The 13,828-nt window shown below is 70.4% G+C and overlaps 1 protein-coding gene across 3 annotated transcripts; it reads right to left on the bottom strand.

The window, feature by feature from the left end:
* Positions 1-77: 77 nt before the first annotated feature.
* On the bottom strand, positions 78-12,324 carry POLRMT (RNA polymerase mitochondrial). 3 transcript variants are annotated; one of them, XM_055344059.1, is made up of 21 exons: positions 11,600-12,324; positions 11,159-11,257; positions 8,769-9,358; positions 6,424-6,554; positions 6,120-6,312; positions 5,403-5,552; positions 5,095-5,259; positions 4,853-5,023; positions 4,445-4,669; positions 3,469-4,257; positions 3,053-3,175; positions 2,616-2,738; positions 2,180-2,359; positions 1,971-2,057; positions 1,777-1,890; positions 1,635-1,687; positions 1,425-1,523; positions 694-766; positions 478-569; positions 320-390; positions 78-238 (listed from the first exon to the last, which is right to left on the bottom strand). In XM_055344059.1, the coding sequence occupies exons 1-21, from the start codon at positions 11,685-11,687 to the stop codon at positions 189-191; spliced, it is 3,666 nt and encodes a 1,221-aa protein (XP_055200034.1). In that variant the 5' UTR covers positions 11,688-12,324; the 3' UTR covers positions 78-188. The 3 variants fall into 3 exon arrangements, with proteins under 3 accessions (XP_055200034.1, XP_055200033.1, XP_055200035.1); XM_055344058.1 differs by lacking the exons at positions 11,159-11,257; positions 11,600-12,324 and having other exon boundaries at positions 8,769-10,914; XM_055344060.1 differs by lacking the exons at positions 8,769-9,358; positions 11,159-11,257; positions 11,600-12,324 and adding an exon at positions 6,747-8,762.
* Positions 12,325-13,828: the final 1,504 nt, after the last annotated feature.

The following is a 13,828-nucleotide window of genomic DNA, read 5'->3' as shown; positions in this document are numbered from 1 at the left end:
GCGTCCAGCCTGCCGGCCTCTGATTCTCGGCGCCGTCCGGGCGCGCAGGTGCCCCAAGAGCGACGGAAGACACTCGGTCCCACGGGTGGCAACAGAGCTTTATTTACACTATGGTACAGGGCGGGCTCCCGCGCGGCGTCTGCCTGGGGACCCGCCTGGGACCTGGCTGGGGACCGCCGCGGGCTGCGTCAGCTGAAGAAGTAAGTGGAGTGCTTCACCTGCTCCAGGTCGAAGGCCCCTGCGGAGCAGAGCGCACACCGGGCGTCGCGGGAGGCCGTGGGCAGGGGCACCCCAGCGTGCACTCCCGGGCCCCGCTCACCTGTGTCCGGCACCGCCTTCAGCGTGTCCTGCAGCTTGCCAATCCACGAGTTCTTAGGGTGCTTCAGGGACCTGGAGCAAGGCCGGGCGGGCGTGAGGCCCAGGGGGCGGGTGGGGCGGGTGGGGGCCGGGGCAGGGTCGGGGCCGGGGGTACTTCACCTGGAGCTGCAGCAGAATCGCTTCACCAGGAACCTGGACAGGTTGTGCAGGATGGGCTGGCTGTGCAGGTGGACAAACTGCTCGCGGCACACCTGGGGGAGGGGACGGTGGGACTGGGCCTGGGCCTCCGAGGTCAGGTGGGGTCACGCCCCCTGCCCAGCCCCGCCGTGGTGGCGGGATGGAGGCCGACAGGTGCCTGCGGCCGCTGGGGCTCACCTGGTTCATGACGGCCACGTCAGCCGCGTGGGTCCAGAAGCAGTCGTGCACGGACACGAAGGTCAGGCCCTTCCTACGGCAGCGTCAGGGTCTCCTGTGAGGGGAGGGCCGCCCCCCCCGCCCCCCCCCCCGTGTCCTCGCTGCTCTCGGGCTCACCGCGTAGGTGCAAAGTTCCCTTAGGAAGAACACTGGGGCCGTGCGTTGCCCCCACCCCTGCTGCCACGGGCACCCCCCCCCCCAGGGCCCTGGGCACCCACAGGGAACTGACAGACAGATGCGACCCCAAACCCCAGGTCTCTCTACTGCCCCGCTGGCTGCCCCCGAGGGGCTCAGGACAAACCCCGATGCCTATGCCTCCCCTCACAAGGGCGCCCCCCAGTTGTCAGAGCTGTCCACAGGCAGCACTCACCTGGGTGGGACCTAGAAACGGGTCACTGAGAGCAGCCGCGCCCTCCCTCCAGGCCCAGCCCACTCCCCCAACCCCCCCCCCCCGTCACACCTCACCGCCGCAGGGCCTTTGCACAGGCTCACACAACCCCTTTCTGGGCACCAGGTCCAACACCGCACACGGTTAGGGTCCTGACCCTGTCCGACCTGGCCTCACAACCTCCCCTCGTCACTCCACGGGCCCCCACTGTGTCCCCAACACCCAGACCAGGGCCCGCACGCAGCAGCTGACGAACAGGTGTGGGGGGCACACGGCCTGCGAGGCCGCCAGACTCAGGGCCCACCTGTAGCAGTGCAGGGCTGTGAGCATCATGTGCGAGGAGTCCAGCGAGTGGATGAAGTTCGGGGGGAAGCCGTTCTTCTGCTTCAGCGTGTTAGGCTTCCTGGGGACACAGGACGCTCAGGCGCCTGGGGGGCCGACCAGGGGCAGTCCCTCGGCCAGGCTCGCCGCCCCCCTGGCTGGCAACCCCCCCCGGGCACCCCCCAGCACTCACTGGGTCGTGTCCCCACTATTGCTGAACGTGAGGCTCTGGATGCCACCACCGATCTGCAGGGTCGGGAGGGGAGGGTCAGGGAGGGGAGGGTCGTGAGTCCCACCCGACGAGCACAGGGGTGGGGGGGCGGGGGTGGACGTACCATCACTTTGGAGTCCCGGTGATAGGGCTGGATGATGGGGACGCCCAGGGGTGTCACCCACTCCACGGCCGAGCCCGTCTGCGCGATGAGCCGGGCGCTCTCGGTCAGCCAGTGCTGTGGACGCAGGGCAGGGGCTCAGGGCGGGGCCCAGTCGGGTGGCCTGGTGGGCCCAGGGAGGGGACAGGGGGACACACCTGGATGGCCCGGGTACCCGAGAACATCTCCTGGAGGCTGTTGAACACCTGGCGCACCAGGTAGTGGGAAGCCTCCCACACGAACTCCTGGAGGGAGCAGGGTGGTCAGCCGGGCACTGGGGGGCAGAGCCGGGACGGCCTCCCCACCCCACCTCGGGCCACCTGCTGCCCCGCCGCCAGGGGTCGGGGGCGAGGGGCAGCGGGCGCACCTGGGGGAAGTTGCTGAGCTCCCGCAGGCGCCTCTCGATCTGCAGGCGGCCCCCGTAGCGGGTGACCCCGTACACCACGGTCATCACCGTCTGCTTGACCACCTTGCGGCTGATGAAGCCATCGAGCACCTGGGCGACCCGCACGCCCCGCTGGGCGTCCTGCCTGCGGAACACCTCGACCTGGGCGGGCGTCTGGGGTCAGCAGGCGGGTGTGCAGACCCGGCGTCTCCCTCCCGCCCGGCAGCTCCCCTGCGAGGCCCCTCTTCTTCCCAAAGGCTCCAGCTTCCCTCCTCTGACACCTCGCTCAGGGAAGCCCACCCTGACCGCCCGGCCCCATCACGGGGGGACAGAGACCACGGGCTCCGCCAACGCAGGCGGCCGGAGGACGGAGACGCCAGTGGGCTCTGCGGACGGAGGTGGGGGACGTGGCGCCCACCTGTGCAGCCACCCCGCTGTACACGTCCTGCGGAAAGTCTGAGGGCAGCAGGTTGACCGAGGCTGCGCCGATGCTGTCGCGGCCCAGGGCGGCGTAGTGCTGCAGCCCGTTACAGGAGCCGTCCTGGCCGACGGGAGAGAGGGGCCCGGGCAGGGCTGGTGACACGGACCCCGGGAACGGGCCACAGCTCCAGGGCTCCCCAGGGCGCAGCACGCACCACCCGACGCCGGACCCGGAAGCCGAGAGGCAGCACAGTGCGCCTGAATGAGGCCACGCAGCAAGGCTGGCCGGGCCCCTCACGGGGACACCAGGAGACACAAGGCGGGGTCTGCAGGAGCCACACACGCACAGCTCCTCTAGCCGAGCCCGCCGCGCCAAGCTCCCCACGCCAGGCTCCCCACGCCAGGCTCCCCACGCCAGGCTCCCCAGCCGCTCACCTGGTGAACCGGGAAATGAGACACGAAGGCCGTGGGGTCGGGGGAGCGCATGGCCCGAGCGATCTCCATGCAGCAAGCCAGGGCTTGCCAGGGCTCGTCCACCTCCATCCACCACTTCCGGCCCTGAGGGAGGGCACAGTGGGGCTCGGGCCGGCCCGGCTGGGGCCGGGGGCCTAGGACAGAGCCCCCGGGGCGGTGGGGGGTGACAGGGAGACGGGAGCAGCCCCCAGAGAGCGGCCAGGGGACGGGGAAGGGCCTGGGAAGGGGACCCAGGATGACCGAAAGGAAGGACAAGGCCAGGAGCCCAGGGCCAGCCGACGGGGGCCTGGGGAGGGGGGTTAGGGCCGCCTGCTCCAGGCACGGCTCGGGGCTGTCAGGAGGGCACAGGGCCCCGGCCGCCCCCTCCCCGCCCCTACCGTCATGGGCCGGTCGGCAGAGTCCAGGATGTCGTCCATCACCTCGTCGGCGAAGACCAGGCGTGCCTGCAGCGGCTCGTGCTTCTTGAGCCCCGTGAGGTTCACCAGGTGGATCTTGAGCCAGTCGAGGCCGTGGGGGCCGAGCGGGCGGCCCTGGGCAAACTCCAGCAGGGCGCGTGCCAGGTCACTGCCCAGGTGGTTGAAGTGCGGCGGGCAGGGGTAGGTGCGGCCGCGGAAGTCCATGTTGTGCGGCAGCCAGAAGACGCGGTGCCGCAGGTGCTGGGCCAGCGAGAGGCGGTAGAGCGCGTCGGAGCGCAGGCTGTGCATCTCCCGGGCCACCTTCAGGCAGCGGGCCAGCTCCCGCCGCACCTCGGCCTTCTGCGCGGGCGAAGCGTCGGGGGGCAGGCGGCCCTCGGGTGGCCGGGGCGCCTCAGAGGGCGGGGCCGGCACGCCCAGGCGGGGGCAGCCCTTGGCGGCGAAGAGCTCCAGGACCAGGTCCAGCACGCGGCCGTTAACGCGCCAGGCGCAGTTGCCCAGCTGCGTGAGGGCGTCCAGCGCGCCGTGCAGCTCGGCGGGTGGGCAGCTGTCCAGCAGGCGCTGGTGCTGCATGGTGCCCTCCAACGAGCGCATGAGCTTGGTGGGGCTGAGCAGGAAGGCGCCCGTGTGCGGCGACGTCCAGGGCAGCGGCGGGCACAGCATGGGCACCTCGGCCGCCTCGAAGACCAGCGTGTGCTCTGCGGCGGCGGCCAGCAGCTCTGTGAAGGCGGGGTGTGGCTTCAGGATGCCGATCTGGGGGCGAGGCAGAGGCAAACGTGGCTCCAGGGCCCGGCCGTGCCCAAGGACGCACAGCGAGAGGACACCGCCCAGCGTCCCGTCGGGCACCCCAGCCCCGAGGCCGTGATTTCAACAGGCCCCGCCGTGGCCCAGGGGTCCCCAGCCTCCTCTCCGGTCCCCGACGCACCCTGAAGCAGCCTACCTGGCGGAAGCTGCGGAAGGAGTACACGTGGTACAGCACGGGGATGAGCGTGCAGGCGCCCTGCGGGGCGGCCAGGCTGCCCGGTATCCGCACGGTCTCCACCAGCAGCTCGGCCAGCCTCTTGCCCAGCTCCACCAGCACCGGCAAGGGCCAGGGCTGCTCGTGGGGGGCCTCAGGTGGCCCCAGCGCCTCCCAGTACTGCCGGGGTAGGTGGGGCGTCGCCACCTGGGGGAGGGGGGGGGACGACAGTGGGTCAGGCCCTGGGGGGCTGGGCCCAGAGCTTACTGCCCCCGGCCACCCCCGAGGGCAAGGCGACAGCCATCCCGGCACAAAGGGGCGGGGCCCGGGGGCAGACCCAGCTGCCCCAGGGAGGGAGGGGAGCAGGGACGCCCGGGTGCCGGGCCTCACCTGGGTGTCTGAGGCCAGCAGGTGCAGGTAGCGGTAGTAGCGCTGCTGCAGAGCCTGCACCTGGCTGCTGAGCTGCTTCCTCTGCACCATGTGTCGGTTGAAGACGCGCATGCCCAGCTGCTGTGCCAGGGAGAGGAGCGACTCTCCCTGCGGGGGCAGCACCTGCAAGGTCTGGGGGGCGGCACTGTGAGCCCAAGCCCCGCCCCCTGCCCCCCACGACCCCGACGTCCCCCAGGCCCCACCTGCAGCAGCAGCTCGGCCATCTCCTTCTCAGTCAGCACGCACAGGAACGGGAAGAGCGAGGGGCGGCCGGTGCGGGCGGCGCGGGCCTCGCTGGCCTTCATGTCCTGCAGCCCCAGGCACAGCGCCTGTGCCCACTCGGCGCGCAGCTGCTTCAGGGTGTCCCGCTGCGGGGGACGGACACAGGAGTCACCACCACATGCACTCCAGGCCCCCGGGGGCAGGGACCCGAGCTCACAGGCACCCTGGAAGGGGCACCCTGAGCCCCGGGGCCAGGTGGGCACACAGCCTACCCCAGCCAGGGCCTCACCGCCTGCAGGACCTCCTTGGTCAGCACCCGGGCCTTCTCCACGGACTCCACGGGCACGGTGGTGGCCATCTCCACGCGCAGCTGCTCTTGGAAGAGGCTCTGCAGCTTCTCCAGGGGCAGGTGCAGCTTCGGGTATGACACGGGGTCGCTCTGCGGGCGCCAACAGGCAGGCGGTGAGGCCGAGAGCCGCTGCCCGCCCCGCCTTCCGTGCCCCCCACCCGCCGGCCCCAGCAGGGCCACATCTGAAAACCGCCCGTCTGTGTGGCTGCAGGGAAGCGGGGTGCGGAGCAGCACCCAGTGCTGGCCTGGCCTCCCCGGGCAGGCCGGGCAGCCTGGAGAGACAGTTCAAGTCCCCGGATGCTGGCATTTTCTTTTCAAACTCAGGACCGTGTGAACACGTGACCCACCCAACAACAGATCAATTAAAAACAGCACGACCGACAAGAGAACCCCGAAAAGGGCCTGCGGGGCGGCGTGTGCCCGCCTGGGGCTCCAGGCCACACAGGCTCAGGCCCTGGTCGCCGGCTCTGCCTGGAGCAGCACAGCCGTGCCCCTCCCGGCGTCCACAGGGTCAGGGCCCCGCTGGGCACCCGGACGCACCCAGTCTGGCTGGGCCGGCCTCTAAGGAGTGGGGAGGGCACCCCCGGGAGGCGGGGGGCTCCGAGAGGAGGACGGGGACGGGCCCAGGCCCCCAGAGACCCCACTGGGCCTGCTCACCGTGGCATAGATCTCCCGGAGCAGCGGCGAGGTGTTGACCTGGGGCGGGCACTGGGGTGGCGGCGGGGGCCTGAAGGTGGGCTGCACCTTGCGCACCGCCCTCAGAACCAGGGCCCGCTCCTCCTGGCACAGCGGCACGGAGGTGAACAGCTCCTGCAGCTTCAGCCCGTCCTGGCCCATCTGGTCCAGGCACCTGCGGGGGACCCAATGCCAGGTGGCCGCGGGGGGCGGGGGGCGGGCTCCCGGCAGGGCCAGGCTGGACGCTTCCCCCCGTCGCCGCGGGTCGGCCCTGGTGCCCACCCACCTCTGGATGGTGGTGGTGCTCTGGTCCAGGCGTCCCATGCACTGCAGGGCAGCCGCGTAGGACAACAGGTCTGGGGTGAGGCCCGCGTCTTTCACCATGAAGAACACGTACAGCAGCTCTTTGTAGGAACCCTGGGGAGACCAGGCTGGGTGAGGGCCTGGGGGGCCGGCCTGCCCCCTCGGGACCTCTCTCCACGGCCAACAAATCAGACAGGAAGACGAGCTAGCCAGACGGCGCCCCGAGCGCCCTCCGAGGGCGGCGCTGCCCGCGGGGACACAGCGGCAGGGGCGGGGGGCTGGCTTCCGAGGGGACCACGTTAACACCTTGCTCTTGTGGACGAGAACACGCATGACGTCAGCCTCGCTGCGAGAGGCTCCCCGGTGCTCCGCAGAGAACCCCGCGGCGTGTCGGTCTCTGATCCGCGGTCCCATCACGCCAGCACCTGGGCCATCCCTTCCCCCAAGACCCCTGCCTCGTGTGAGCGGCGTGCACGTCGGCAGCCGTGTTGGGGGAGCGGCCAACACCCCCGCACACACGGGGCCTAGCAGTGCCGCCCCAGGGCCTCTGGAGACCACGAAGTGCCGCGTCCCACCCCCAGTCCCGCCGCCCACATCTCGGGTGCCACCGCCAGAGACCACGGAGCCAGCAACCGGGTTCTGAGGGGCCTGTCCCGGCCACCCTGGACGGGCTGCCGAGTCACCAGCACGCACGGCCACTCCGGGGTCTCCAGCTCTGCCGGGGCCCAGGGGCCATGCGCGACTGGTGTGCACGAGGAGCGTTTACGAGGGTCGGAGTTCTACCGGGCGCCGCTGTCAATCCCACATTCACGAAGTAAGGCCACCGACACGAGAACACGCCCTTCTGAAGTTCGCGTGCCCTCTCGCCCGGGTCCTCGACACGTGTGGTCAGAGCCCTGAATCAGCTCTGTCAGTCCCCGAGAATCCAGTAGGTCCCATACTTTACAGATGGGAAACTCGGGAGGGGAGAGCGCTGCAGGCCAACGGGGGACACGCCGGGGTCTGGGGACAGCCAAGCCCATCACACACGTGGGCTGCCCAGAAACAAGGACTCACAGAGCCAATGACGGCTGTGGAGTCCGTGCGTATTGGGGGGGCTGGAGCGGGTGGACTAGTGACACCCCCAAGTTCATAACAGGGGCTCTGCTGGAAACGGGGTCTTTGTTGCTGTAACCAGTGAGGATGAGGCCATGTGCACGTGGCGAGGTGGCCGCGTGACCTCAGAGGCAGACCTGGAGGGACGTGGCCACACCTCCAGGAGTGGGAGGAGCAGGAAGGACCCTCCGCGGAGGGTGGCTCAGCGGTGGGGCGTCGGCCTTCAGCTGAGGGCGTGACCCCGGGGTCCGGGATCAAGTCCTGCATCTGGCTCCCCGCAGGGAGCCTGCTTCTCCCTGTGCCTGTGCCTCTGTCCCTCTCTCTGTCTCTCAAGAATAAATAAGTAGAACATACATATGAGAAGGAAAAAATAAGAAATCTCCAGTGCCTGGAACCACCCAGACCGTGGTCACTTGTGGCAGGGGCCGCAGGAAGCTCTCGCAGGGGCTCTTGGCAGGAACGTCCCGCTAAAACAGGGCTCCTTCCTGGGGTACCTGGACGGCTGTGACCTTGCACGGAGGGCACAACCCCTCTGTGCACCCCCAGGGACGAGTGTGGGCCAGAAACCGCCTGTGACGGCCACTCGTGGACACTGGGCATCTCCGCGGCCCATCGTGGCCCGTCAGAGTCTGATGCAGACGTAGGAGTCTCAGTAGCTCCTGGGCCTGCCGCCCGGGCCACGGGGGTGCAGTGCGGTGTCCAGGGAGCCCACCCTCCTGTGCCCGCACCCGCGTCCTCACCACTGCCTCCTTTGCGGGCCTGAGAGCGGGGCTGCAGGTGCACAGCACGGAGGAGGGATCCCCTGGACGCAACACTGTCCCGAGCACACAGGGGAGGTCAGGGGCGCTCGCAGGGACACGGCGCGCGGGAGCAGAGCCCGGAGGGAAGCGCGTGGCCACCAGCGCCCGCGTGCCCATGTGCGAGACGGAAGGAAGCGTCCTGACGGATAGACCCGCTCTGCCCTCCGGAGTCGCCGTGCGGAGGGAGGGGGGAGGCCCCCAGGGTCCGGCAGCCCTGGCGCCAGGAGGAAAACGCCAGAACCGGAGATTTCTTCCTTCTCTTGGCCGTTGGCACTTCCCCCAAGGGCCACGCCCGCTGCGCCCGAGAACTGTCAAGGTGGCCACGGCGGCCAGAGCAGCGCTCGGACGCGGGCTGCGGGGACCCAGTGGTGCCACCACGGTAGAGGGGTGGAGGGGACGGGAGCCCCGCCGACACCCCCCGGGCCCCGCTCACCTTGCGGGCCCAGCCCAGCAGGACGACGTTGTACATGGCCAGCGTGAGCTGCTGCTGCTGCCGGGCCCGGCCGTGGTGCGTGACCAGCACGTGGTGGGCGAGCGGCAGGTGGCCGGTGCGCAGGCAGCAGTCCAGGAAGGCCAGGAGCCGGTGCTGCTGGACCTCCAGGCGCGCCGAGGCGGCCCCGGCCTGGGGGGCCTGCTCGGCCTTGCGGCTCGGCTTGCGCGGGGTCTCGTGCAGCAGGCGCGCCAGCTTCTCCTCCCAGCGGCTGTGGGGCGCCCGGGGCTCCCCGAGCTCCAGGTGGCAGGCCAGCCCGGCGTCCAGCAGGCGGGGCAGCACCCGCAGGGCGCGCTCACACGCCTCCGGCTGCGCGTGCCCCTGCAGCTTCACATCCAGCTGCTGCTTGCGCTTCTGCAGCGTCCACTTCTCCTCGTCCAGTTTCTGGGCCCAGCGGCCGCTCGTCCGCCCAGCCGCGCCCTCGGCCCTGCGCTGGGCCTTCCCGGGGGCCCGCGGCCGGGCCACGCCGACCCTCTTCACCGTCACCTCGGACACGCACTCGGCCTGTAGCTGCCGCACCCGCGCCTCGAGCACTGTGGGAGCAAAGGGCAGGGGCGTCAGGGGTGTCCGCCCGAGGGGCGCGGCCCCTGCTCCTGAGGCTTCGGCTCCACGTCTCTGCTGACAACTGCCTCGGGCGCCCCGATGTTCAGGCACACGCACCCACTCAGCACCTGTCCGCCTGAGCCTCTCCAGCCCAACTCCCCAACAAGCCGCTGGCGTCCCCCCGAAGCCCACTCCTCCACGTCTCCCTCCCCGGCAGGGCCGTCCTCGCAGGTGCTCAGCCAGAAACCCAGGGTCGTCCAGGCCTCTCTCCGTCCACATCCAGCCTGTCAGCACGCCCTCGGGGGTGCGCCTCTGCCTTCAAATCCATCCAGGTGCCTGGAGCCCTCGCGGTGCACTCTGCTGCAGCCCCAATGGCCTCAGGGCCTTTGCACGTGCTGGGCCTGATGCCTACACGTGGTTGGGCAAAGGTTCCGGTGCTGGCCCTTGGCACAGCCACTGTATAGCTGGTGGGAGTCCCAAGCGCATCAACACCGGGCCTCGTTCTAGGTCTTTCTGTCGGAGACGCCTTACTTCACACATACTGTTAATTCGTGACCCCTGAAGCCACAGCCAACAGCACTGCAGCTCACTCCCGAACAAACACCTATTTTCTCCAAGAGGCACCTCACCGCCTTGCTGAGCGCAGAACACCACAAAGCGCCGCTGTGCTTAGGGGCTGCTCTGAACACCGAAATCACCAACAAAAGTGCAAAACTGCAAAAACAGGGCGCCTGGGTAGCTTAGCCCGCTGAGAGTCCGACCCTTGATTTCGGCTCAGGTGGTAACCTGAGGGTCGTGAGATCGGACCCCACGTCGGCTCCGCGCTCGGCGAGGAGTCGGCTTGAGACTCCCTCTCCCTCTGCCCCTCCCCACCGCTCTTGTGCTCTCCCTCCAAGGGACAGACCGTTTAAGTTAATACGACCTGGCAGCACTAAACGTACCTTGCGGAGGGCACCCGTCTGCAGCACGTGCGAAACGAGAGGTAACAAGAGGCCAGCGTGCGACCTGGGCCTCCCTCGGCGGGGGGCGGGCGTGTCACACCACGTGCCTCCCAAGGAACCACGAAGGCACCCCATACTGATTTCAGGGCCGTGCGTGAACTCTGCGACCGCCCTCAAGGACCCACCGTGCCTCTCCCACGGGACTGCGGCCGACCGACCGGGGAGCCGGTCTCGCTCACAGAGCAGGGGCTCAGCAAAGATTTGCCGAAGCGGAGTGGGAAGTCAGGGTGACCTTGGCCCTCCGCGCGCGCCAGACCCGGGACACGTGTGCTGAGGCCACAGGCTGGAGCAGGGCCGTGGCACAGGCCACAGGGACCTTGGTCCTGGGGGGGGGGTGCGGGGGCTGCAGACTACCAGGACTTCCAGAACCTTCCTACGGGCAAACGACATGTGGCCTAATCTTTGCTTTAAGGACCTCAGGGAGCAGGTGAGAGAGGAAAGGCCGCGGACGGGGAGGGCGTCACTCTGCTTCTGCACGTTTGGATTCTCCTGAAGCCGCGGTTCTCGTTTTAGAGGCGCCTCCACCCCGGGCCGGGTCTCGGAGGCACAGGCCCCCCCCCCCCCCGCCTCCTCTGCAGGCGCCAGGGCTGCCCGGTGCTTCCAGGGGTCCTTCCGGGTCAGGAAGACGGGAGGACGCCCCCCGCCCCGCCCCCGCCCCGCCCCCGCAGGAGCCGGCCCAGGAGCCAGCGGGGCGCGCGGTCGGGCCGGGGTTCGGGTCCCGGCGGCCCAGCCTCCCCTGCGCCATCTCGGGCCCGCCGCCCTCGAGGAGGCCCCGGGGGTCGCGCTCACCCTCCAGCAGCTCCGCGAGGCCCCAGTCCTTCCGGCGGTCCTGCTCGCGGGGGCTGGCGGACGAGCTCGCCCCGCGGCCCCCGCCGCCACGGAGGGTCCCTGTGGGCGACACGCGGAGGCTGCGGGCGCGGGTCCTCGCAGGTCAGGGGTCCGCGGCCCCACGCGGGGAAGAAGCCCGGAGGCCAAGGGTCACGGGGGCCCCGAGCTCGCGCCCCCCGAGCTGCAGGCGCGGCGCAGGGCTCAAGCGCCGCGGGCCCCGAGGGCGGGGTCGGCGGCTCCAGGCGTCAAACGGCCCCGTCGGGGGGCCCGGGGGGCGAGGCGCGCTCGGGGCGGGGGGGGGCTCCCCAGAACAGGGCCCCGGGCCCCCGGGCAGGCGTGGGCGCTGGCTCCCGGGGCCTGGGGCGAAGGCCGCGGCGTCGCGCTCGGGGCTCCCCGCGTTACCTTCCTCGGCGGCGAGGCCGGGGCGGCCCGCGGGCCACAGGGCCCTCCGGAGGCCGGACGCACCGTGGCCCCAGCGCAGCGCCGACATGCCACCCGCCGCGCCGCCCGCGCCGCCCGCGCCGCCCGCACTGCGCCTGCGCCGCCCGCGCCTGCCGGGAGTTGTAGTTCCGCGGCCTACGGCGGCTGTGACGGGACCACGCAGCGAGAGGAGGCAGCCGGAACCACAATTCCCAGGGAGCAGCGGGGCCGCGGAGCCTCGGAGGCATGCGCCGGCGGAGCTCTCTGATTGGCTCTTCCGTCTGTCTCGAAGGGGCGGGACAGAGCTGTTGCTTGGGTAACCGCGTGACGGGAAGACCGCTCCGGGAGGACCCGGAAGCCACGTTTGTTTGGGCCCGTGCGGTTGAGCGATTCCGGTCTGCGATTCCCAGGCTCCGCCGTCGACTCTGGGGCGCGAGCCGCGAGCCACGTACCGCGGGGGAGGCCGGCGTGGGCAGCTGCGGACCCGAGCCGGGCCGGCCGGGCGTCTCCGTCGCCCGCCCCGCCCGCACACCGGCCGCCTGGACGGACGCGAGGACGGACGGACCAGACGACCCGGCGCTCGGAGGCTCCCAGCGCGGCCCCCGACGTGACCTCGCTCCGGCGCGTGCGGGGCGGGGAGCCGGGGAGCATGTGCAGTGGCCGCGCCGGCAGCCCCGCGGCGGGTGCAGAGGCCCCGAGGCGCGTCCGGGGTGCTTGGCCGAGGCGGGGGGGCGGAGCCTGGGGAGGCAGGGGCGGAGCCTGGTGGCGTGGGGGCGGAGCCTAGGCGGGGGCGGAGCCCGGGAGGTGGTCAAGGGCGGGGCCTGGCGTGGGGGCGGAGCCCGGGAGGTGGTGGAGGGCGGCGGGGGCGGAGCCCGGGAGATAGCGAGGGGCGGGGCCTGGATGGGGGCGGGGCCCGGGAGGTAGCGAGGGGCGGGGCCTGGATGGGGGCGGGGCCTAGGGGCCGAGCCGGGGCGGCGGGGCCCGGGAGGTGGTGCAGGACACCGGCGCGGCGGGGGCGGAGCCCGGGGCGGCGACCCGCGTCCGCAGGCGTGGGCACCGGTCGCCCAGGGTGGAAGGGCCAGCCCCTGGGCCGCGCGGTCCCTCCACAGCACATTCCAGACGCGGCTGCCCACGCGGGGCTGGGCCTCATGATCCCAGCGGCGGGGAATGTGCCAGCCGCGGCCTCTGCAGGCGCCCGGGGCCTTGACCTCGGGTCTGACTCACTCCTGGGAGCGCCCTCGGCCCTGGGCCCCCCGAGGCCTAGACGCCCGGGACCCCTGCTCCCGCTGGAGCCCGGGAGGCTGCCCGCCCGCCCCCCGCCCCCCGCGCCCCAGGCCCGGCCGCACGGTCCCCTCCTAACACGGCTCATCGCCAGCGAGTCCCCGCGGGGCTCCCCGCTCCTGACGGTGACACCGAGTTTCCTTGTAAAACTTAGGAAAAAGGTGAATGATAGTTGAAGTGGCCCCGGGGCCCCGGGTTCGAGTCCCGCGTCGGGCTCCCTGCATGGAGCCTGCTTCTCCCTCGCCCTAGGTCTCTGCCTCTCTCTCTGTCTTCCTGTGTCTTTCGTGAATGAATAAATAAAATCTTTAAATTAAAAAAAATAGAAAAAAAACTTAAAATAGGGCAGAGAAAGGCAAGGGTCTGCAGATGGAGAGGAGGCTGGATCCCGGCGCTGCCTGTGGGGAGTTGCCACGAGCGGGGGCGCCTGCGGGCTCAGTGGCTTGAGCCTCTGACTCTTGGTTTGGGCTCCGATCGTCGTCTGGGGGTCCCATGAGCCCAGGGTCATGGGATCGAGGCTCATGGCAGGCTCTGTTTAGCGGAGTGTCTGCTTCTCCCTCTCCCTCTGCACTCTCTGTCTCTCTCTCTCAAATAGATCGTTAAAAAAGTAAATGAGTTACCACACACCCAGTGCCCTCGACGACAGAAGCGCATTTTCACATTCCTGGAGACCCACCCGACGCGCAGCATCAGCACCGTGGGCTGGAACCAAGGGCTCGCACTGGGAGCTCCAGGCGGGGGTCCTTGCTGCCTCGGGCAGCTTCTGGGGGCGCCAGGTCCCACGCCTGTGGCTGCACCCCTCGGCTCTCCGCCTCCGTGGTCGCATGGCCTCCTCTGTGTCTGTGTCTGATCTTGCCACGTTTCTCTCATAAGGACACTTGTGACCACACTTGGGGCCTGCTTAGGGTGCTTTCCTCATCTGCTCATCTTAAT

This window comes from Nyctereutes procyonoides, unplaced genomic scaffold (genome assembly GCF_905146905.1).
Source record: "Nyctereutes procyonoides isolate TBG_1078 unplaced genomic scaffold, NYPRO_anot_genome, whole genome shotgun sequence".
NCBI classification, from domain to species: Eukaryota; Metazoa; Chordata; class Mammalia; order Carnivora; family Canidae; genus Nyctereutes; species Nyctereutes procyonoides.
This window is presented reverse-complemented; position numbering and strand designations above follow the sequence as displayed.

Bases quoted from the DNA above. Each gene is read 5' to 3' on its own strand.
- POLRMT (XM_055344058.1), bottom strand. From the start codon at position 9,647: ATGTGGACGGAGAGAGGCCTGGACGACCCTGGGTTTCTGGCTGAGCAC. The intron at 5,553-6,119 runs GTGAGCAGGCCC...TGGCGCCCGCAG, and splicing joins TCCGGGAGATCTATGCCACG to AGCGACCCCGTGTCATACCC. The intron at 5,260-5,402 runs GTGAGGCCCTGG...CGTCCCCCGCAG, and splicing joins CCAAGGAGGTCCTGCAGGCG to CGGGACACCCTGAAGCAGCT.